Source organism: Ranitomeya variabilis, chromosome 6 (genome assembly GCF_051348905.1).
Source record: "Ranitomeya variabilis isolate aRanVar5 chromosome 6, aRanVar5.hap1, whole genome shotgun sequence".
Classification (NCBI taxonomy): Eukaryota; Metazoa; Chordata; class Amphibia; order Anura; family Dendrobatidae; genus Ranitomeya; species Ranitomeya variabilis.
Window position 1 is genome coordinate 88777049 of NC_135237.1, and position 25565 is coordinate 88802613.

The 25565-nt window shown below is 41.7% G+C and overlaps 1 protein-coding gene and 1 long non-coding RNA gene across 3 annotated transcripts in view; one reads left to right on the forward strand and one right to left on the reverse strand.

The window, feature by feature from the left end:
- Positions 1-7283, reverse strand: part of LOC143781858 (uncharacterized) — a 49146-nt gene extending 41863 nt beyond the window's left edge. Inside the window, exon 1 of the long non-coding RNA XR_013216824.1 lies at positions 6609-7283. This is a non-coding gene — a long non-coding RNA (uncharacterized LOC143781858). The remainder of the gene's footprint in view (positions 1-6608) is intronic.
- A 123-nt stretch (positions 7284-7406) lies between these two features.
- The window catches only part of IGF2BP3 (insulin like growth factor 2 mRNA binding protein 3), a 164102-nt gene continuing 145943 nt past the window's right edge, over positions 7407-25565 (forward strand). The window contains exons 1-2 of one of the 2 annotated variants that reach the window (XM_077268755.1): positions 7407-8413; positions 9444-9504. In XM_077268755.1, coding sequence (XP_077124870.1) covers positions 8239-8413; positions 9444-9504 — 236 coding nt within the window. In that variant the 5' untranslated portion in view covers positions 7407-8238. Of the gene's footprint in view, positions 8414-8994; positions 9094-9443; positions 9505-25565 lie in introns of those variants that run through there. The other variant, XM_077268756.1, reaches the window with a different exon arrangement.

A 25565-nucleotide genomic window follows, 5' to 3' on the forward strand; every position in this document is an offset into this window, starting at 1 on the left:
TCCTAAAATGAAAAATTATATTCTCTATACTCAAGTTGTCGTTCAGATGCTGCTTGCACGTTTCCTTGTTATTGGCAGATTTTAGACATTGCTTGTATGTCCAGCTGTCATCTGTTTGTAATGGATCCAACAATAAAAAAAAAAAAATTATGAATCTATTCCAAATGGAGCAAAAACGGATACACCTCCAGTATTCTGGAGCACACACAAGTGCTCAAAATGGATTTGTTAACTTATGACATAATAGATGACCATCCGTTACTATCCGTTTCCCATAGACTACAATGTTTAAAAACATATATATATATTCAGTTGCTATTTGTTTTTGTGGCCAAGCAAAAAGTTTTGCAGACTGCGTTTCTTGATCCATCTAAAAACCAGATTGTAGATGGATTACATTCAAAATGAAGACATTTTAGAATCTTTCTGTCCCCATTCAAATAAATGGACCAGTATGGAAATTACTACTGGACATGTGAACAGAGCCTGGTAGACTAGTTTTCTGGCAGATCAGATTTCAGTCATCACTTTACTAACACACTAATTTAGACTGATATTTGACTTATTTTTGTCCAATTAAATCAATGTGTACTTGTAGTAACACCCTTAGGCTGTGTTCACACTGAGTTGTTTCAGCAGATCAGCTTTAAAATCTTCTCAAAAACTTCTATTCATTTGAATGGGAAATCTACTTATTTGAAGCAGATCCTGATGGAATTTGATGTAAAAAAAAAAAAAGGCAATAACTTGTCAGGGGTAAAAAAAACTTTTTCAAAACTTAAAAGTGTGCGTGCGCATGTTTATTATTTCAAGCAGAAAAATCTGCTCCAAATACTGAAGAGTTGGCAGGAAAAATGGATCTGAAAATAGGTGAGTTTTTTTTTTTTACATGCATTTATGATGCTTTTTTTTTTTTTTCAGTCAATATTAGTATGGGTGAAATCTGCTGAAAGAATTGACATGCTGTAGAGTTGAACGTGCTGCAAATCTGCAAAGAAAAAATAAGCAACATGTGTATGAGACTTTGGGAATCACATGCACTTTGCTGGTACTAGGACATCCTTCAGGTTTTGCAACAAAACTGCAACGTGTGCACAGACCCTAAAGCAGATTTAGGATTAGAAAATTTTGTAAAAAAAAAAAATTATATATACCTCCAAAAAATGCATTTACAGAAGTTGGTTCTGCTTGAAAAACTGTTTATGAACGCCTCAAAAAACTCCATGTGAACATAGTCTTGGGCCAGATCGGTGATAGGTTTTAAACAGGTTAAAGAGGTTTCATAATTTGCACAAATAAAACATAATAATAAACTTCCCCTTGCACTTTGCGTATTAATTTCGTACAGATTTCACAATCACTTCAGAATGATAACTTCATTGCTGACTTCTATTAGATGAAAATTTGCCTTTAGGATGTCATGAGAACACAGGAGCATGACACAGTGCAGAGTGTTCTATAAAAGGGTATATGCACACATAGCATAATTTCTGTGGATTTTTCTGCACCAGAGGGTTGTCAGAAAAATTGCAAGTCCAATACGCGCAATTTTACTTGTGTTTTTTTTTTCATTCATTTGAATGGGTGAAAAATGCTGCAAATATCCTAAAAGAATTGACATACTGCTTTTGGCTAAAATGCAGCAGGGCTCCAAACACACACACACACACACACAGAGAGCGTGTGCATGAGATTTCAGAAATCTCATTGATTTTGCTGGTACGCTGCGTAAAATATACATTAAAAAATACTGGAGTTATGCCAGGTGTGAACATACCCTATAAGGTATTATTACTCTTACACCTGTGTAATCACCTGGAAGTTAACAATGAAGGGACACAATAAATGTGCGCAAGAAGTAGTCTTGAAAAATCAGATTGTATCAGTGCAGAAAGTTTACCAGAAAATGATGTACGGTAATTATTTCTTACACAACGTGTTATTTGCTGAAACTGTAACATCGCTTTAAGCTATTTTTTTCCTACTAGTATTTGATCGTACAGAGAAGCAGCATCTGCCCCCGTAGAAATCAGATTGCAGAATCACGTTATAAGGAGCTGGGAGTAGCTAGATCCAGATCTTCATTTCAACATTGTCTTATTTTAGCCAAGTGAAATAGTGTTAGGAAGGGAAACAAGATGAAAGTATTCCACAAATGATGACATTTAATTTAGAATCTTCAGCTCTGGTGCAATTAGTCACTGAAGAAGCCACTAGATTCGGTGTATGACGGTTGCGGATGGCCAGATGGAGACATAACCTTGGAAGCTTCTTGTCTAATAATAATCTTTATTTTTATATAGCGCCAACATATTCCGCAGCGCTTTATAGTTTTGCACACATCATCATCGCTGTCCCCGATGGGGCTCACAATCTACATTCCCTATCAGTATGTCTTTGGAATGTGGGAGAAAAACGGAGACCCCGGAGGAAACCCACGCAAACACGGAGAGAAAATACAAACTCCTTCTGTGACGTCAGGAATATATTTTGGCTGGCTGCGATAATAAAAATGTGGATGGTTTTATTGCCGTGCTACATGATGTAACTATCTTTAGAAGTTGCACTTTCTATGTCACCTTGATCAGGTATAGGTTGATATGAACAAGTACAAACTGGAACCCTCCCCCCACCCATGGCATTGCACAAAGTTAATGCATGTACATATTGTGCGCCAACTCCAGCTCGCCACGTGTTCCTGTTTATGTGCAGCCTTGAGAGCTCACACACCATTCTTTTCAGAGAACCCGCCTCCCAGCAGACATTACCTCCAAAAGCTTTTAGTATAAGCGGCGAAAACAAAATACACCCCCCAATAATTGCTGCACGCTGTGCGCAGACCTCCATGTGCACCGTCCTTTCTGTACTGGGGCAGCAAAAGGTTAAAACAAGCTGTTCTTCCAGGAGCAATCTTCATTGGAATCATTTGTTCTTTTAACCCTTTCCGAGGACAGTTCCTCTGCTGGGTCACCACAGTCCCCAGCTTTACATGTTTTTTTCTCTTCACTCGCTCCTAGTGTAGAGCACCCGAGGTCTGCAGTGTGCTGCCCCCTTCATTAACCTTTCCCAGAGCAGCCCGAGGTCTGCTGCCTCTCTACATTAACCCTTCCCAGAACAGCCGGAGGTCTGCAGTGTGCTGCCCCTCTACATTAAGCCTTCCCAGCACAGTCCGAGGTCTGCAATGTGCTGCCCCTCTACATTAACCCTTCCCAGCACAACCCAAAATCTGCAGTGTGCTACCCCCTACATTAACCCTTCCCAGCACAGCCCGAGGTCTGCAGTGTGCTGCCCCCCTACATTAACCCTTCCCAGAATAGCCCTAGGTCTGCAGTGTGCTGCCCCTCTACATTAACCCTTCCTAGCACAACCGAAAATCTGCAGTGTGCTACCCCCTACATTAACCCTTCCCAGAGCAGCCCGAAGTCTGCAGTGTGCTGCCCCCCTACATTAACCCTTCCTAGATCAGCCCGAAGTCTGCAGTGTTCTGCCCCTCTACATTAACCCTTCCTAGAGCAGCCTGAGGTCTGCAGAGTGCTGCCCCACTACATTAACTTTTCCTAGAGAAGCCCGAGGTCTGCAGTGTGCTGCCCCTCTACATTAACCCTTCCCAGAGCAGCCTGAGGTCTGCAGTGTGCTGCCCCTCTACATTAACCCTTCCCAGAGCAGCCCGAGGTCTGCAGTGTGCTGCCCCTCTACATTAACCCTTCCCAGAGCAGCCTGAGGTCTGCAGTGTTCTGCCCCTCTACATTAACCCTTCCTAGAGCAGCCTGAGGTCTGCAGTGGGCTGCCCCTCTACTTTAACCCTTCCCAGAGCAGCCCTAGGTCTGCAGAGTGCTGCCCCTCTACTTTAACCCTTCCTAGAGCAGCCTGAGGTCTGCAGTGTGCTGCCCCTCTACATTAAAGCTACTTTCACACTAGCGTCGTGCACTGCACGTCGCTATGGGACGTTGCAGCGCACCGACGCATAGTGTGGAAGCGCCGCACAACGGGGGTAGCGGATGCTGTTTTTCAAGGCATCCGCTGCCCCATTGTGAGGTGCGGGGAGGCGGGGGCGGAGTTCTGGCCACGCATGCGCAGTCGGAAATGCTGCAAACGACGCACCAAAAAACGTTACATGCAACGTTTTTTGGTGTCAACGGTCCGACGCAACAGTCACACAACGGATGCGACATGTGGCAATGCGTCGCTAATGCAAGTCAATGGAGAAAAAAAGCATCCTGCAAGCACTTTTGCAGGATGCGTTTTTTCTTCAAAACAACGCATAGCGACGTGCAGTGCACGACGCTAGTGTGAAAGTAGCCTAACCCTTCCCAGAGCAGCCCGAGGTCTGCAGTGTGCTGCCCCTCTACATTAACCCTTCCCAGAGCAGCCCGAGGTCTGCAGTGTGCTGCCCCTCTACATTACCCCTTACTAGAGCAGCCCGAGGTCTGCAGTGTTCTGCCCCTCTACATTAACCCTTACTAGAGGAGCCTGAGGTCTGCAGTGTGCTGCCCCCGTACATTAACCCTTCCCAGAGCAGCCCGAGGTCTGCAGTGTGCTGCCCCTCTACATTACCCCTTCCCAGAGCAGCCAGAGGTCTGCAGTGTGCTGCCCCTTTACATTAACCCTTCCCAGAGCAGCCCTAGGTCTGCAGTGTGCTGCCCCCCTACATTAACCCTTCCCAGCACAGCCCAAAATCTGCAGTGTGCTACCCCTACATTAACCCTTCCCAGAACAGCCCGAGGTCTGCAGTGTGCTGCCCCTCTACATTAACCCTTACTAGAGCAGCCTGAGGTCTGCAGAGTACTGCCCCACTACATTAACCCTTCCCAGCGCAGGAGGACAATAATGACACGGTAAACAAGCGCGTAGTATGGGGGTGGGGGAGGGCGCTGACTTGGCGCCAGAGGCGCAGCAATAGCGAGCGCGGGGAAGCCAATGAATGGGGAGAGGGAAGGAAACAAATCAGTCAGCCAGTGCTGGGGACGCGAACGAGGCTGAGGGGAGGAGCTACAGAGACAGCTGCCAGCCAATGAGCGGCCGCTCACACGACGCTTTACACACGGGCACTTAATGCCGCACTACTACTCGCGCCGCTCCTTCTCCTCACGGTGCTGCTGACTGGGCTCTGCTGCCACCGAAGCGGAGGATTCCGCCGTGTGCTGTGCGTGTCCGGGGCAATAAGTGCAATGTACCGCGGGCTGTGCTCCGGTGCGGACTGTGCTCCGGTGCGGGCTGTTAGCGGCTGCACGGCCGCAGTCACCATTACATGTCACACACCCCCTTCCCCATAGTCACATGTATTGCACACTCATGGCGGCGGCGGCTGCAACCCTGCACAGCGGGCTGCTGCCTCACACCGAGCGCACGGCGGCTCCACAGCGCGGGAACAAAGCAAAAGGCCAAAGAATAAGCCCCAAATCCAGTCAGAGCCTGTGTACTAGCGGCAGCACTAATGGCGGCAGCTGCACCCGCTGTCACACCCGGCCTGCCGCATCCGCACTCCCGGGACTGACACCGCAGGGCGCTACTGGTACTAAATAAACAGGCACAAAAGAAAAATCGCAAAATGAGCGGCTGCATGGAGGGCTCGGTCCTCACCCCGGGGTCACACGGAATTACCGAGCCACCGGCAGCAATAGCGAGGGCTGTGTGCACAGGGCACCTCCGCAAAACACCCAGGAAGGACACTCAGGCCTCTGGCTCCTGCTGGGGGCATTTACTCATCTGGAGCAGCCATATTTACATCAGAGGATGATAAAGTATAAGACTGACAGCAAAATCACAATGTTTCCTGAGCTACAAGCAGTGAGAACAAGGGAAGACACAATTACACGAGGAGGAGCAGTGAAAGGTGCTAACACCAGTATCAAGGTGGAAAGAGATCAAATACTAATGTACAAAAGTAGTTATAGAATTAAAAAAAATATATACACTATACACGTGTACACACAAGCTATATATTGTACACACTTCATATACTACAGCTAAATAGACACTTTGTACATTGAGATTACTATATGTTATACACACACACTACTGTCCAAACGTTAATATATAAACCCTATATGTATACAAAGTAATCTGTACATACATAAATATTTGTATATCGACACTGCATACACACCATAAAAATGTATACGTATACGTATATATACACAAACTTTATACTTAGACAAACTACATAAACAATACATATTTATACACACAAACTATACATAATATTAATATTGACATACTCCAAATACATTATATCTATGCAAATATAAACACAGTTATAATATTAAATATCTCATAGTTCATAATCAGTTCAAACACACACACACTATATATATTTATTATGCATACACATATTTAGACACTACCGTATATACCTTACATTTCTGTATATAAATCTTACTCTTCACTTGCTCTCTCTCTCTCTCTATACACACACACTATACTTAATATACTACAAATTATGTATATATATATATATATATATATATTTATAAAATGTATTCAGTGGAAAATTGCTTGTGACACAAATAAACCAAAAAGTATAAGCCTGTTGAAGAGATATCAAACTAAACAATTATACACGAGTTTCAGCCTGACTATTACCAATATCAACCAGAATTCATACTTACAAGATTCTTAGGTCCAACTAAAACTAAATCTGCAACAAGTGAACAAAATGAGAGCAGAAGCAAGTGAGGAGGCTCCTGAGTGAAGAAAATACAAGCTTTAACACTAGTGCAGATTCTTGAACCTCCACTCAACAATGTTTTTACTAGAGGCAGCCTCTTCCCATCCCTCTCCCCTCCCCCACAGACCCACCATTGTATTTCCGACCAAAGCACAAAATTATGAATGGCTCCGTTAGCCTGCTACTAAGTAGCTGCGCCTGTGTCCGTGTATGTCGGTGCTATAGATGTGGCCTTGAATCCTTCTTCTGCCACTAGTACACTGTTCACATCTTGTTTGTTTTCTTCAGTTTATTGGAAATTTGCTGGCTCCTGATGAAGATGTGCTGAGGAAGTAATGGCAAATAAGTCACACTATTGAATAGTACTATACGTGGAGCACGAAGCTGGCAATCCCTGGTATTACCCCCTGGCACAACCAGCTCCCCCTCCCCTACTCCTTGTCATTCATCGCTCAGCAGCCAATTGGAGTGAGGATCCCAGGAAGCCACCAAACACGAAGATCAGCGCTGCAGCCCATACATTCTTCTAGGGCTCCTGGTATATATGATTGCACTGAAGCCACCACACCTCCTCCTCCTCCAGCAGCCACATCTCCATCCCCCCACCCTATTCATTGAAAGCCATCTACCTATTCAGTCCTCAAACCATAATGGCAAACAGCAACTGTACAACCTCCTCCTCCTCCTCCCCCTCTTGAAAGAGGGATTTTTTACGCACACCCAAGAGGGAGGAGGTAGAGAGGGCGTGGGAGGAGAGAGATGTTCATGGTCTCCCCTTCCTTATTCTATTCTCTGTCCTATGAAACCCAATGTAAACCCATTAAACTTCCCTGCAGGTGAGTGCCCTGTCCTCTGTATAAAGAGGCCAAACAGGCTCACTGCTAGTGAGTGACCCCTTTCTAGCCTGCAGCCCCCTCCTTGCCATTCATCCATCCATCCATCCATAGAGGAATCCACCAACCAACCCCCAACCAAACTTGTCTTTTTCCCTCCCCCTCCCCCTTCATCTCCATCACTCTCCTCCCCTCTTCCCTTGTCCCTCTACCCAATCTCTCTCTCTTGCACCCCTCCCTGACTTCTTCTCTTCCCCCTGCATCTACTACTATCATCTAATTGAGGAGCTGGGATTCCTCACGTGAGAAGTTGATTTGTAGTTTGAACACGTGGCTCATTCAGAAAAGCCGGAATATTCAAGTGATTTTTGTCCTCCTCTTCCTCGGGATTGTGGACGGAGAGGCGGCGCCTGCATTTCAGCGTACAGTGACATTTTCACAGTCTGTCTGTGCCAAAAGGATTGGGGGGGCAGAAGACAAAAAGTAGTTTTCCTCCTCCTTCGTCGTCAGCCCGCCATTCTCCTGCTAGCGCCGCTGGTGTGCCCGCACATCCGGAGAGCAGCGCTAATTGCTCCTTCCCCTCGGTGTCCGCACGGAGAGCGCTGCGCTCACTGCTCCTCGTCCCCGGCCGCTCCCCCTCCTACTGGGCGCTCGCTGCAGCTTGGGGATCGTGTTTTGGGGGTCGATTTCGGGTTTTCCTTTTTTGTTTTATTTTTTTTATTTTTTGGTGGTTGTAAAATGAACAAGCTGTACATAGGAAACCTCAGCGAGAACGTCAGCCCCCCGGATCTGGAGAGTCTCTTTAAGGAGTCTAAGATCCCCTTCACCGGTCAGTTCCTGGTAAAGACTGGCTACGCGTTTGTGGACTGTCCGGATGAGAACTGGGCAATGAAGGCCATCGACACCCTCTCAGGTAATGAGCGATGACCCGGGCGCCCTGCGCTAAACCCACCAACTCTGCTGCCTGTGGGTGGCTATGCTGCAGAGGGCCCAAGCTCTGGGCACCCCTTTAATTCATTATATATATATATATATATATATATATATATATATATATATAAGCTGCCGTGCACCAGGGGGCTGCTGGATCTGCACGGTGGTCTTCTTGCTGCTCGTACAGGGGGACATGGACTTGTGCTCTCTAGATACTTTTGTAGCAAGTTGCACGGTGCCATCTCGGTGTGCGCCACCCATATACAAAATTGCCAATTGTTTATTTTAAATGGTATAACTATACATTTGTTGTATGTAGGGAGGTGTGCTGGGCTTAGTCTGCAACCTTTATTCCACGATGAAAGGTAACCCCCTTCATTGCCACCGAGCTGAAGGCAGGTGACTTTGCAGGTCTCACTCCCCCCACACACACCCCCTTACAGGGAACACCCCATGCTCTGTAATGCTGCATCCAATGGTCATCCCTGGTGTGTGCAAGGCGAGTGAGGAGCCAGACGTGGCCGGGTGTGTGACATGTGCAGGGTGTGGGGCTCAGGCTTTGCTGCACGGTAATGTGTGGGGCTCATTCATAAAACAGAGCTCCATAGCACATGACTGCTGGATCCCTCCTGTATACAGCTCTCTGCCATCGAGGATTGTGTAAGAGAGCTGCCACATATCGTGCCATTCTCACCCAACCGACGATCACACCCCCTCCTCATCCTCCTCCATTCCTGCTTTTTAATTATTAATTATTGCCCTGCTCATCTCACTGGTCGCCTCTTCCTAATCTTAGCTCATGAGAAATATCTATCTATATGTATGTATTGTTTCATGGATGCATTTTCTTGTATGATACAAACATGTTGCATCTTCCTCTTTGCCATTTTTTTTTTCATGCTGAATGCAGCAAAAGCAGCAGGAAGGGAAGTAAATGGGGGAGGGGGATGGTGACCTGCTCATGTCACCCGCTTGAACCATCAACACTAACCTTTATTTGTTTGTTGCAGGGAAAGTGGAGCTGCATGGTAAAGTTATAGAAGTTGAACACTCAGTTCCCAAAAGGCAGAGGTAAATATGTCCATTCATTTTGTATCAGTGATGGAAGTGGAAGGTGATAGGATTAAACAGCTAATCACCTATTTGCACCTTTCCTCTTGCATTCATGGCTGGCACACATGACTTGTAGTAGAGATTTATTTCTGCTGGTGTTTTATTTACTAATACTGGAAGGAATTGTCTCTGAACTGTAATTGTTAACGCTGGGAGCAGTCACAATGGTTGTGGCTTTTAGGAGCCTTCTTCCTTCATGTTTGCATGTTGTGTACACCATGGAGAGCACATTTGCATACTGGTCTTTGGGTTTCAGGCTAAAAGGGCATTCATGTGACCTCAATCTGCTGGGGGGGGGGGTTTGTGTGTGCATGTGAATGGTTTTTGTTTTGGCACTTGGTTTAAGTTTTGTTGTTTTTTTTTTAATTGAATTTCACATAGGTCACATTTTTCTGTTCTTGCTTGGTCAGGTTTTATTTATTTTGATCAATAAAGACCTTTGGGCCTAAATATGTGATTTGCCTTAAATGCAAATGTGATTTTTGCACTTCAAAAGTTGCAACCAAGAAGCAGATAAATGGGATTATTTTAGGCCCTTTGCTTTTCCACCCCCCATCTCCCTCCTTCTCTTCTACTACCTCCTCCTCCACCATCATCATCATCGCTTTGCATTTTCCCTATGGTATGGCTTTCTCTAGTACGCACTGAACCTGCTGCCATTTTGAGGCCCAATTGGAAAGGCTTATTGCTGTGGAAATTTTTGCTGCTCGTGTTATCTATCCAGTTATGGACTAGATGGTGTACAAAGAACACAAGATCTAATATTTTATATTTGTATTAAAAAAAAAAAATACAGGTTTCCACTTACTGATAAATTACAATTTTAATGTAATTATTATATAAATGTCATTTTGTATCCACATTGTATTGGCCTTGTGTATAGTTTGTGTAAAATATAAACATCGAATAACAGACCAAATTTGACACTGATGTGATTGGTCATTTTAAGATCCCTAAAACGACTAGGCCCTAGCTTTGAAATTTTATACTTATATTTTTTTTTGTTATTTTGCTATATAAATATATATTTTAATTTCTTATTCCCCATTTCTTACCAACTGAAATGTTCCAAGTTCACTCTTAGCACCTTTTTGTGTATCACATGGTTGTTTTTCTTTTTTTTTTCTTTATGTATCTGTATTTTACACTCTATACAGCACACTGATGTTGTTTAGCAAGATTCTTAGTAATGGTCTTTGAACTTTAATCCCCTCTCTTTCAGCTTAGGATCCATTCATCTACATTTTTGTTCCTATACATTAACTACCACTGTGCTTTCAGGGTTAAACAAGGTGTGGGTGGTGGGTAAGGTCTTTGTTTGATGTTCGCATGGTAAATGTGTACCCAGTAAGAGCCCACCCACTCAGTTGGTATGTTGAAAATCTTAGGTTCATTTTTCAGTGAGGCCGCCGACATCTTCCGTTTTACTGTCTCTGCCTTCCCCCTCCTTTAAATAATAGCATGGTGTTATGTCTTGAGGTTTTTTTTTCCCCTTTCTTACATTTGCCGAAGTTATGGTTGGTTAAAAGTAATGAATGAAATTCAAAATGTTTTGGTTGCCCTTCCCCCTTTTGCGCCTCTTAGACATTCGTAGTTAGATTTTCTAACTTTCTCATACCATGTGTGTGTTGTGAATGCATGGCCATCCCCTCCCCCCAACGCCACTCATTATTAGTTTTAGGCTTTCAGGAGCAGCCCAAGCTATGCATTTATGGGGGCAGGGAAGGGGTTGGGATATAGCAATCTATATCCTCCTTGCATAAGGGGAAGGTCAAGAGGTGGTGTCAGTTAGGGTTGCCATGAAGTTAAGCTGAATACAGGAGACCAATCATTGCAAAGTGTGCTTGATTTGTATGCAAAGTAAAATTCTTGGGCCCAGCAGTCACTGCATTCCAAGCCATGTTGGGACTTTGGAGATCTGACGTGGACACTCCCACGTTGCTGGAATGACCTTTATACCTGCTGTGAAAGGCAGGTTGGGAATATGGTGCTGCAGAAGGCTTATTGAAGCATTAAAAGGCTGCTATAGAATAGGGGGCCTTGTCAAGGTTTTGCCTGATATGGGGGGATGGGTGCAGCAGTGTATAATGGCTCCATCCCCAGTGTTGGTTCCTGATTACACTACTGGAGTCTCCAGAGAATGTCCAAGGAATGCAGTTTTTTTTTTCTCCCTTTTCAGCTGTTTACACCTTGATAAATCATGGAAGACCATTTTAGCTCGGCATATTATTTTAGCTTCCTGTAATGTGTGCTATAGAAATATACACACAATCTTCTGTCCTCAGATGTTTGTATATGTCCGCCTATCTTTATTGTTAAATTATATACCCCATTTGCTTGTGGCTTTTTTTTGTTTGTTTGTTTTTTTAATTTAGAATATTGGGTTTTCTGTGCCAATTTTGTTTTGGCTATAGAACTAGCAAATTTTCTGGATTAAGCATTTCACTTGTATAATCTACATAGCATACAACATAAACAATGGCAAAGCAGAAAGTATCAGTATGTAGTTCTGTGTGTCTGTCCCTGTTACCGGTATACTGCTCCAGTCATGGTTCTCTGTTGGGGGATGGATTTCATTCAAAAAAGTTATTCCCTATAAAACTTTGGGGGGGGCAGCAATTTTCCAATATCTACATTTGATATCAGCCACATACTTATTTCCTGTTTGTTTATGGTTTTGTTTAATATACATTTATTACACACATATATATACGGTATTTTAAACACAACCATAAATTGGCAGGAAATTGGTGCCCCTCCCCTCTATCAACGATTTTATATACACTATAGACTATAAATTACGATTGTAGAATCCGTAAGACTATGTTCACACGTAGAAATATTTGCTATTGTCAACGGAGATTGTAATAATCCATTCAGTTGGTGTAGAAACACAAATTTCCATGTAAGGTTTAGTAAATATTTATTTTTATTTTATTTTTTTTATCAACCAATCTGCATCTAATTATATAAATGTAGGGCATTTTTTTGGCCTAAAAAAAACATTTTATGAGCTATTAAAAAAGCTAAAATAGATAATAATTTTAAAGTTAGAAAAATTGTAGCATTTGCTGTAAGGTGCAAAAACACAATCACAATAACGTAAACATTTTCAATTAAATAAAAATTTGGGATTTCTTTTTTTTTATTTATTTTTTACAGGCGCTGGACAGTTATATGGACTGTCCAGGAATTTAATGAGTTAGTTGGTGACCCTATACAATGATGTGTTCATGGCAAAAAAAAGCTTGATTTCACATGGCAACTGCAAAAACTTTTTTGACTGTCCAGTTCATTTCTTTGTGACTTTGTGTGAAATGCTTTTCTATTACTTTTAGTTTGTTTATAAGTATGGTTTATTACTCTAATAAGGCAGTTAGTTTCATATTCCAGTGTTATTCAGCTCTATTCTTCCAGGTATCCTAAGACTGTGTGCACACGATGCCGATTTACTGTGGATTTTTCCGCGCAGAAATTCTGCAGATCCGCAAAGTGATTTACAGTACAATGTAAATAAATAGGGGAAAAAAAAGCTGTGCTAATGGTGCAGCAAATTCCGCATGGAAAAACGTTGCAGATCAAAAGAAGTAGCATGTCACTACTTTTGTGCGGATCTGCAGCGTTTCTGCACCCTTCCATTATAGAAATCCGCAGGGGTAAAAAACGCATGAAATCCGCAAAAAAAACGCATCAAATCTGCACCTGTGTTTTCTGCCAGGAGATGCAGATTTTGTGCAGAAATTTGTGCACCCCAATCCGCAACGTGCGCACATAGTCAATAGTTAACGTGTTGTGGATACATTTTAATGAGAACGAACACCTGTGGCAATTTCTGAGACACCAATAATTACTTTACCTGTGCAATACAAAGCTCATAGTCAAAAAATGATTTGTTGGGGATTTGAGTTGAGAAATGCTAATGTAGACTCCTTATATTGTAAAAATATTTTATCCATAGATATTCTACATCCACACCTCTTAGCTTTCATATGGAGGTTTGTCTTTTAAAAAAAAAAAAAAAAAATCCACGTGTGGAGCAGAAACATACAGATTTTACAGGTGAAAAATCTGCAGCATATTCAGTACCAGCAAAGTGGATATATCTTAAACAAAAAAAATTGACCTTTGTCGCAGTTTTTTATTGTAGATTTTACCCTTTCAGATTTATTACTTGAAATCTGTGTCTTATCAACATGTAACTTATGTGATTTTTGCAGAAAGTTTAGTCAGATTCGTTATTGGTCTTTGTTCCTGTGTGAACGTACCCTTATGGCTTCATATAGAATATGTGAGGGAGGGGGGAGTTTCTAAATGTTCCATCACATGACTTATTATGAAAGTATTTACTCCAAATGCCAAGGGCTAAGAGCTCACAGTCTGTGCGCTTAGCCCAAAGTATATGATGGGAACTTTTCTCGCTGTATACTTCTGGTTTTTATAGGCTCCAATTCAACACCGAGGCCAAAGTGTGTTCTTTAGGCCTCCGTCTGGTCATAATGTCGGCATATTATTTGCTTGAATGTACAAGAAGGAGCTGGAGACTGCTCTTTCCTATATAGAGACACTGAAAAAAATGGATCCAATTTTTATTTATTTTCCTTCTTTACAATGAGTCCATAGGCATTCTTCCTTACTGTGGCTAATATCTGGCACATATTTCCTGACCATATGCATCTGATATTGGCCATAAATGGCGGGTCCCCAGCCTTACTTCTAGAAAAGACTGTGTACTACACTCCCCTGTATAGTGGGCACTATATCCTGCTATATAGGCTTTATGAATATCGCTTTGCCTTGTACATAATGCCTTGGCATATATACAGTTAGTTGGAAAAATTTAATTACACTAGACATGAGATAATGGCATAAGTGATGATAAAAATAATCTTGATTTATATAGTGCCAACTCAGCACTTTACAACAGTTCATATGTAAGTCATAAGTAAAAAGGTTAAAGATAATACAGTAATTAAAGAAAAATGACGACCCTGCCCATAACAGCTTACAATCTACAGTGAGGTGGGGGAGACGGAGTACAGGTGTTTATTTACAATGACAGTCCAGCCATCCTGAGGAAGTGAGGGATAGATAAAGGCTGCATGAGCTACTCACCAGCCAATATTGGTGGCGCTTTTGGGTGCTGCGAAGTTTGATGGACAGTTATGTTTGGAGAAATAGTGAATCGGAGATGTGTGTGTGTGTGTGTGTGTATATATATCTATATCTGATTAGGGATCTCTAAGGTATCTCTAAGCAGATGTGTTTTTAGGGAGCCCCTAAAACTGTATAAGTTATGGTTCTAATTTCTTGGGGTAGAGCATTCCAGATGAATGGTGCCTCTCGGGAGAAGTCTTGGAATGATGTTATGTCTTTGACTTGGGATTTTGGTAGTTCCTTAATCTGCACACAGTCCTTGCTTAAACTTGTTTTATTTTCAATTTTTTTTTTTTTTTTTTACGCTGATGACACTGAAATACTGAATACAATAGTAAATAACTCATCTAATCTCCCCTGTAAAGCAACAGGGAGTGTAAGGAAGTCGTATGTATCAGACAAAATGTATTTCTCCACAATTCAACCACTTCTTTCCTTCCCCCAGACTCTTGCCCTGATAACTTATTGAATTACAGGACCAAATTTGTATACAAAAGTCCTTCTTCAGGAAAAATGTGGAGTGAGTGACTGGAGGGACATAGGCAAGGGTGGCTGTGGTTTCTAGGGGGTGTTCATAGCTACGCAGCTCAGTATTATGGTATAATGACCTCCAAGCTGCTGCTTCTGAAATGAGACCATGCGTGTGGTGTATGGGAGATGACATGGTAGCTAGACATCCTTTCTGTTTTTTTTTTTTTGTCTTAGGTTTGATTTTCAGGCCTAAATATCAGCATGTTTTCTCATGTGGAAATAGTATAGTTGTATAGGAGATTATCCTCAATGTAACATATACCCCTCTTTTACTTCTGTAAAGATGTGCTTGCCATTAAACACCTAGTGTAAAAGTCATATGTAAATCAGGATGGAAGTGCACTGGGAGGTATAGCTTCTACGCTAGATTTCTCATATCTGGCATACCAGGTCTCTACAAAAAAAAAAGTATAATTTTCATTAAGGGGTAAGCGGCTATTTCCATAGGTAAAACATGCTGTCAGGCTTTTTTTTTTTTTTTTTAAGATGTTCACAACTTCCTTTAATTATAGTATTGAGATTGTTGTGAAGATCCCCAGATGCTTTGCTGTATAGTAGTACTCAGTGTTGTAGAGTGGTGGCGGGCTGACACTGAGGCTTTATGGCTCATCCAGATTTCTGTGATTTGAAAATTCGGCACAACGTGCGCAGCGGATGCAGTTTTTCAATGCATCCGCTGCCCATTCTAAAGTCCTGGGGAGGAGGGGGCGGAGTTCCGGCCACACATGCGGGGTAGGAAATGGCGGATGCGCCGTACAAAAAAACTTTCCCTTGAGCGTCTTTTTCGTGATGACGGTCCGCCAAAACACGACGCATCCAGTGCATGACGGACGCGACGTATGGCCATACGTCGCGATCCGTCGGCAATACAATTCTATGGGGAAAAAAAAACGCATCCTGCGGGCACATTTGCAGGATGCATTTTTTTTCCCAAAGCGACGCATTGCGATGGAGGCCAAACGACGAAAGTGTGAAAGTAGCTTTAGAGCTGCAAAGATACACGTACACATCTCCATAGACTATAATAAGTATGAAAAACACAAAAATTGAGCATGGATTAAGTTAATATACATGCAGCACATAAACGCATGTTCACATTGGCCATAAAGCTCACAAAACCTACAAGAAACAAAATGAGCAAAAAACCCTGCTGTAACTTAATAAGTAAAAAGCAAAAGTGCATTTAAATGACTTGGGGTTCTTAGTAATACTGTTTTTGATCAAAAATAGCATAAAAGCCATCCAACCACGACAAGGTAACTCTGATAGGGACGGTCCTACACTGTTTAATATTTAAAAACCTTACCATGTGTCAGAGATGACCTCCGTGTGTGAATAAGGGCAGACAAAAGGAACGGGTCCCAATCTATGGACCCCAGTACGGGGAAGCTTTTAATTACTCTGACACATGGTAAGGTTTTTAATATTAGACAGCGTAGGACTGTCCCGATCAGGGCACCTTGACGATGGTGGGATGGCTTTTATGCTATTTTTGACAAAAAAAAGTATTACTAAGAACCGGTCCCTGAGTTATTTAAATGCACTTGCTTTTTACTTTAGTTACAGCAGGGGATTTTGCTCATTTAGTTTCTTGTAGGTTTTTTATAATAAGTATGAGTTGTATCTGAAAAATTCAGAGGAACTCATATGAGAAAAACTTCCGAGTCTTCAATTTTCTGATGCATAGTAATATTCCTTGGGCTTTTGTAGTGCTTCTGTTGGAAAGTGGTTTCCCCACAAAGTACATTTTTAACTAATAGATCTTGGAATAATAATGCCACAATTGGATGTATTTAAAAAAAAAATGTTCCTGCGTTGATGTAATCTTATAAATGTGCCCCTGCTGTGTACTGTGTAATGATTGTCTGACTGTACAGGAGCATGGTCTGATCATAGTACATCTCCAGGGCAGGACATGAGAGAGGATACAGACATTACAGAACTTGATGACAACTGATTTGAATCTTCAATGTATTTTTATTTTCCCCAAATCTGTAGCATGTCAATTTTCAACATTTTTGCAGCATATTTCACCCAATCAAATGAATGGGGGTAAAATTGCATACCAACATGTCACACACTTGTATTTTATGTGCCATTTTTCCTGTTGACACTGGCTTTTGCTGCTCAAAATTCTGCAAATACTTAGATTGTTCATCTGTGATATCTTTAAATCAGAATGAAATATAACTAAACTGTTGTTGTGTAAGTGAACACCTGACCTTATTTAAAGGTACCCTGTCATCAAAGAATTACTGTTCAAACTTAAGTCCCACCGCTCGGTGCATCAAGGCGGGACCAATCATTTAAATACACCTTTCCTCTGCTCTTCTATCAATCCTTCTACATATCCACCCTCTATCTTCACCCGGTAATCAAAGAGCAAGGGGTGAAGATTATGGGGAAGGTGTACTTAACTAATTGGCCCCACTGTGATGCACTGAGCAGTGGCACTTGGTTTGAACAGTCATCCTGTGCTTCAATCTGTTTGATCTGCCAGACAATAACCTGTCCCAACAAAATAAAGTTGACCATAAACATTAGATGGCTGTTGGCTGAAAAATGCTTCAGCCACAGACATCTCAGCCGACTCTCCCATACACAATGAGTTCTCCTATGTTTTGAGATCTCATTGTTCTCCCTGAGATAAGCCACAGGCTGACAAGTCAATGGTTTATCTCAGGGTACCGTCACACATTGAAATTTTCATCGCTGCGACGGCACGATTCGTGACGTCGCAGCGTCGTATAATCATCGCTCCAGCGTCGTAGACTGCGGTCACACGTTGCAATCACGGCGCTGGAGCGATGCCGAAGTCCCCGGGTAACCAGGGTAAACATCGGGTAACTAAGCGCAGGGCCGCGCTTAGTAACCCGATGTTTACCCTGGTTACCAGCGTAAACGTAAAAAAACAAACCGTACATACTCACCCGTCGGTGTCCTTCAGGTCCCTTGCCGTCTGCTTCCTGCTCTGAGTGCAGCCGTACAGTGAGAGCAGATCGCAGCACCGCTGCGCTCTGCTCTCACTTTCCGGCCGGCACTCAGAGCAGGAAGCAGACGGCAAGGGACCTGAAGGACACCGACGGGTGAGTATGTACGGTTTGTTTTTTTACGTTTACGCTTGTAACCAGGGTAAACATCGGGTTACTAAGCGCGGCCCTGCGCTTAGTTACCCGATGTTTACCCTGGTTACAAGCGAAGACATCGCTGGATCGCTGTCACACACAACGATCCAGCGATGTCAGCGGGTGATCAAGCGACGAAAGAAAGTTCCAAACGATCTGCTACGACGTACGATTCTCAGCAGGGTGTCTGATCGCAGTAGCGTGTCAGACACAGCGATATCGTAACGATATCGCTAGAACGTCACGAATCGTAACGTCGTAGCGATGGAAATTTCAATGTGTGACGGTACCCTCAGGGAGAAAAATGTGATCCGGTAATCTAAAGTCAACCATGCGTGATCTACCTCTCTTCTGGTGGTCAGTTGGCTGGTGCCTCCACTAGACTGCTGGCTGAACCCATTGATATGGCATTAAAGCCATAAACTTAAAACTCCTGTTACAATACAAACCACAACCACCCCTTGATCAGCTATGTTCACTTTTTTTTTTTTTTACAACCACATTTTAGAGTTTAGGGCCATGTGCACACGTTCAGGATTTTTCGCATTTTTTTCGCTATAAAAACGTGAAAAAAATGCTTACATATGCCTCCTATTATTTACAGGGCATTCCGCATTTTTTGTGCAAATGTTGCGATTTTTTCCGCGAAAAAATCGCATCGCGGAAAAAAAAGCAACATGTTCATTAAAAATGCGGAATTGCGGGGATTCCGCACACCTAGGAGTGCATTGATCTGCTTACTTCCCGCACGGGGCTGTGCACACCATGTGGGAAGTAAGCAGATTATGTGCGGTTGGTACCCAGGGTGGAGGAGGGGAGACTCTCCTCCACGGACTGGGCTCCATATAATTGGTCAAAAAAAAAGAATTAAAATAAAAAATAGTCCTATACTCACCCTTTGATGGACCCCGAAGTGCTCCCGCCTCTCCGGTGCATGCTCTCTCTTCGGTTCCTATAGATGGTGTGGTTCAGGACCTGTGATGACGTCACTGTCTTGTGATTGGTCGCGTGACCGCTCATGTGACTCACGCGACCAATCACAAGCCGCGACGTCATCACAGGTCCTGAACCACACCGGCATCTATAGGAACGGACGCCGCTGAGGAGATCGTCTGGGTGAGTATAACCATTTTTTTTTTTTTTAAATTATTTTTAAACATTCTATCTTTTACTATAGATGCTGCATAAGCAGCATCTATAGTAACAAGTTGGTCACACTTGTCAAACAGTATGTTTGACAAGTGTGACCAACTTGTCAGTCAGTTTTCCAAGCGATGCTACAGATCGCTTGGAAAACTTTAGCATTCTGCAAGCTAATTACGCTTGCAGAATGCGAAAAAAACCGGGAAAAAAACGCAAAAAAAAAATGCGGATTTCTTGCAGAAAATTTCCGGTTTTCTTCAGGAAATTTCTGCAAGAAATCCGGACGTGTGCACATAACCTAAGACCCCCCCCCCCCCCCCTTCAAAATGTAAAAAAACAAACAAAAAAGAACAAAAACAAAACAAGAGCTTAAAGTATTTTGGGGGGCAAGAAACTGGAAATCACAAATGTAATAAGACAACAATGCAACTTTTTTATATTGTTTTCAAATTCCCTACTGACTGCTAGTTAGCTTTTCTTGTAGTAAGTGTTTTTTTCCTAAAAATTCTGTGAGTGGCATTTTTCTGTAGCTGTGATGAGTGGACATGATCTTCTTGATGTGATTTCTGAATTATGCTTGTTGCTGTGAGCCAGTCAGTAAATTGCCCCCATACACAGTGCCAGGTATGGCTAACAGTCTGGGTATGGGGACGCTCCCATTCACAGCAGAGCACAATGTGACGAGTTGGCTAAAATGTATAGGAGGCTTTAGGCTGCATAAGATGGAGCTAGAATTATTGCGTACATGCCATGTGCTACATTTTATTTAGGGTTTAAGAAGACACTGTTTTATCCTCACTCGACACTTTTGTAGAAAGTGTTTAAAAAAAAAAAAAAAAAAATTGTAAAATTTACCAAGTTTGAAAAGTGTTTCTGTTCGCAGACAGGATGCTAACACAGGAGACGCTGATCAGATTGGTTAAACATTTTTTGTGGGAACAGTGTCAGTAAAACATGCATTGCATTCATTGAATTCCCTGTTTCTATGCAGATCAATCCAATGGGTGGTCCTATAGTGATTGATAGCCTTCTCTCTGACTGTGCATGCACAGATCAGTCAATCTCCGAGGATTACCACACTCTGAACTTGTGGGTAGAAGCACCAGGGATTAATTAATAAAATACAAGTTATACTGACACTTTTCCAACAAACCTATATATCATTCTGCTCAGCTTTTCCTTTTTGTATACCGTGCTGTCCACAGATAAAACTACATATACAACATCACAGGCTACATTTTAAAACATGGTTTAAATGTAAGCCTTGAAAAAAATGGTGTAAAGTTAGACTAGTCTGTCTAAAAATGCATCTGTTATCATCCACAATGAAGTACTGTGATAGACTAGAAGATATTGAATGTATCAAATTTAAGCTGTAACTCCTACACAGGATTAGTAAATCTGCCTCACCACTGTGTAAAAGGAGAGAAATCATGTTAATGTATCAGCTTGAACCTCAGACATGTCCCCATGGCAGATGACCACTGCCATGAGTATGGCAGCGACTTACTGTATCTTCTCCCTTTTTTATATAAATGTGCATACTTGGATCGATCCAAGTATAGTAGTACTAGGTATCTGGGCTGCCTTGTTTGTTTTCTGTATGGGAATAAATGGCTTGTGTTCTCAGATGTATGTATGTATGTATATCTATCTAATTTTTTTTTTTTTTTTTTTTGCTCTGTTAAAATATTTGTAAAAATAAAAAACACATATATGCTTTACATCATCATTAATGTTAAAGGGAACGTGTCATGTGATTCCTGCTGCTCAAACCATGGACTGACTGATTCAGGACCTGGCTGTACTCTGGAATGCTGCAGTGTTTGAGAGATCCTAGTTTGAAAAGTGAAGGTGTAACCTAACTATTCTGATGTCTCCGGCAGACATCTTTTACCCTGCCCAGGTTAATAGGTCTCACTCGCGTATACATCTGGAGAGACCTGTCAATTGACTAAGGTGGGTGAGTCGGGTATCTCTCCTATAGTCCCTGGCTGGCTTTTCAAAACAATTTCAGAGTAAAAGATTCTTGGCTACCATGGCTGTGAAGTCTGTGTCCATTTTGGTGAAGATGGAGTCAGTATAAAATGGACCGACTCCTAAAATATAAAATTGGGTTCAGTGCAGGATATGCTGTAAATGTTTTCATAAGAATTTGGTAGAGTTATAAAATGTCCTATAAATGTCTGTTCGGGTCCTGATTTTAAGGATCTCTGCTTTTAGTGGAGATGAATGTGTGCTGCACTTTATGTCCAGGCTCGGTAGTGACCAGTGCTGTGGGGTCGGAGTCAGGGAAATTGAGGAGTCTGTGGTTTGGCTTACTGACTCCACAGCCCTGCTAGCTACCATTGCATACACAATAACCGCCCAATTGAATGATAAAATGAACATATAAGGTGCCATGAACTTTGGCACCCTGTATATCCACAATGGAAAGAAGAAAATAACTTGATTTACATTCCTTTTAGCTATATGCAGGAATGTACAGTTCATAATGTAAGTTTGGAAACTGTTCTCTTTAAGAGACAACAGAAGTGTAAACATTTAGACTATGTTGCTTTTTGTCGTATTTTTTGCTGCTTTTTTAATGAAAATTTTAAGCTGCGTTTTAGAGTACCAGCAAAGTCTGAGATTTCAGAAATCTCATGCACACAAATTGATTTTATTTTCCTGACCTGATTTGGAAAACTGTTTTTTTTTTTTTTGTTTTTTTTTCTGCGTAGATTTAACAAAACGTGATGACAGCAAAGTGAAATGGAAACCTGAAGTGTCATGAACATGTTGAGTATTTTTGACTTGCAGATTTGATGCAGAAAATAATCTGCAGCAGGTCAGTTGTTTTTCACCATTGATTTCACTCAAATCAGTCAAAAACGCTGGGCAAATAAAAAATTTTCCTGCCAAGAAATGCAGAAATTTTATTTAACATGTGCACATAGCCTTACTTATCAGTTCATGAGTAGGTAATTCAAAGGTGAAAAACAATATGGCTGCACTTCCTTCTGTCACTTTCAAAAAAAAGTCTCTTGTAAAGAAGCCAAACATTTGATATATTGGTACAATGGTGCTTGAAAGTTTGAACTCTTCAGAATTTTTTTTATACTTCTGCACAAATTTGACATAAAGCAACTCAGATTTTCACACAAATCCTAAAAGAAGCTGTAAAACCAAATAATAATAGTGATGATATTCGAAACTACTGATTGTTTTGAGAAAATCAAGCAGTTGTACGTCTTTTGACGGAAAAGTAAAAGGTTATGACTATTGGAAGAAAGTGAAGGGGGGGGGAAGGGGGGAAGTTCTCCACACAAAAAAAATTAAACATTCCCTGGCTTATTAAATGGTTAAATTACAGGGCTCTCTCAAAGTCTGATCTTCAACAACATTTGTGTTGTGAAGTGTATCATGGCATAAAAAAATATTTCTAAGGACCCAAAAGGAAGAGTTTCTGATGCTCTTTACACTGGAAAAGGTTATAAAATCCTCTATAAATTGTTCTGACTCCACCAATCCACAGGGATTGAGTACATATGGAGGAAATTGAAGACCATTATTGCCCTTTCCAGGAGTAGTCACGCAACAAAGATCACTCCAAGAGCAAGCCGTAGGTCACAATGGAACCCAAGGTAACTGCTAAACAACTAAAGGACTGTTTCATATTTTCTAATGTTCATTAATTCTCCATCAATAGGACACTGAACAATAATGGTGTGCATGGCAAGATTGCAAGGAGAAAGTCATTGCTCTCCTAAAAGAACATAGCTTCTCAACAGTAGTTTGCTAAAGATCACATGTACAAGCCAGAAGGCAATTGAAACAGTGTTTTGTGAACAGATAAGACCAAAATAGAGCTGGAAAAAAATCCACATTGTTACAACATAAAAACCTCGTCTGTGAAACACGATGGTGGTAGTAGTATCATAGTTTGGGCCTGTTTTGCTGCATCTGGGCAAGGGCAGCTACATATCAGTGATGGAACAATAAAGACAAAAGGTTTTTGAAAGGCCAAGTGAAAGTCCTGATATTGGTCCTATAGAAATGTGAAAGGACATGATGTAAGCAGTTCATGGGAGAAAACCCACCAACATAACAGAGCTATGTAGGGAGGAATGGGCTATAAATCCTTCAACATGTGCAGGACTAGTCAGCAATTACTGGAAATGTTTAGATACAATTATTGTCTCTGAAGGGGATCCCTCCAGATACTGAAAGTAAAGGTGCACATACTTTTCCGCCTCATACATGTGCTATTCGATCATTATTCTCATTTTAAAAATGGTAGTGTAATACATTTTTTGACTAATTTGTTTGATTTGTTTTTTTTCATATATACCTTTAGGAGGAATGGCAATCTAATCTTAGTTTTAGGTCAAATTTATGCAAAAATTTGGACAATTCTGAAGGGTTCCCAAACTTTTAAGCACCACTCTGTAGGCTTTGTCCGAGGAGTGGAAATTCTTTAATAAAAGTCTCATGAGGGTTCACTTATGTTTTTGTAATGGATCTTTACTGCCGCAGAACACACTCGGGGAACTTCATATGGTTTCAAATGTCTTGTTGCAGCATGTCAAAGTGAAGAATTCAGTGATGACTTTTTTTTTTTTAATTGAGAGCATTTTGTTTTTGAGGCAAGGATATATTGGATGGGAAGTGTTAATTTAACCCATGTCTGTAGTTAGTTTATAGTTCCATTCCTGGTGAAATCGTTGGTAACATTGGCTGCAACTTGCCAATTTCTAAGGATGTGTAACTTGCACACTGTTAAGATCCGGCTCCGCTTGCCAGTGCCTGTGGTTGTCATTATGAACGTAAGAATGCGATTTGTATAGTTTCACAATGTCTTATGAAAACGCTGAGTGCATGTGACCACAAAAATATCAGTCACATACTTGTAGTCGCTTGTCAACAGCTGCAACCGGCAAGTGTGTAGTTACATACTATTTAGTAATTGGTAAGCTGTAACTTTTGATGAAGGCTTTGCCGTGAGTGGACAACCCCTTTTATTATGTAGGTTATTTTTTTGCTTACTGAGAGATTAGCAGATTGGTCAAGAAAGGTGGGGTGATGAGTGAGCCTATACATTTGTTAGAGATGCATGGTGAAATCTAGAAAAATATTCTGGGATATTTTAAAACTTGCCTAATGCCAGATTTATCACATGCCTTTTAAATCGATACAGTTTGCTGCCCCTTGGTCCCTGCTGATACATCACTAATGTGTCCAATGCAGCCAATTGCTGGCATCCGCATGTGCTAAGACAGAATTACAACTGAAGCCAATGATTGGTTGCAGTGGTCGTGTGAATTATGTATGGCTAGTTACCAGCTGGGACCATTGGAGTGACAGCTTTGAAATGGCGAGGATTTGAAAAGTAAGTAATGGATATTTTAGATCACATTGCCTACCTGCTGGTAAATACTGGAAAACCCATTTTACATTTTTATAACGCATCAAAACCGAGGTACATGGCTACATTTTTGTTATTCCCTTTAATAGGTTAACCAGTATTGGTTCAGATCAGATGTTGTCACAATATAACCTTCTCATATCCTCATCAGGTAGCTATTTCAGTTAGTTTTGTTTGTTTTTCCCATTCTACATTACACCTTTATGATTACGGTATATGCATATTCATAGTTCATAGAAAGGGAAATTAACACTGAAAATAGATGTATGTTTCCATAAAACGCCTTTTTAGGTTGTGTGCCCATTATAAGATTTTGGTGAGTTTTTGACTCTGCATCAAAAACTCAGCGTCTTTATAGTTCCAGCAAAATGGGTGGGATTTATAGAAATTGGGTAGGGAATTTTGCTCATAAGGGGTCATGCTTTAATGGGACTCGCCCAATGACTGTTCATACCAAGCACAGGCGCTCAGTGCTTTACGGCGGGGCCAAGCATTTAAACCCTCCCACCTTCTTGTTTTCCATCTATCGCTGACTCTGTGAAGCCAAAACTGTCAATCAAACGGGGTGGAGGTAGAGGGGAAACAAGCAGGTAAGAAGGTATATTTAAATGATTGAGACCGCCGTGATACTCGTGAGCTTGCCGTGCTCCAAACTACAT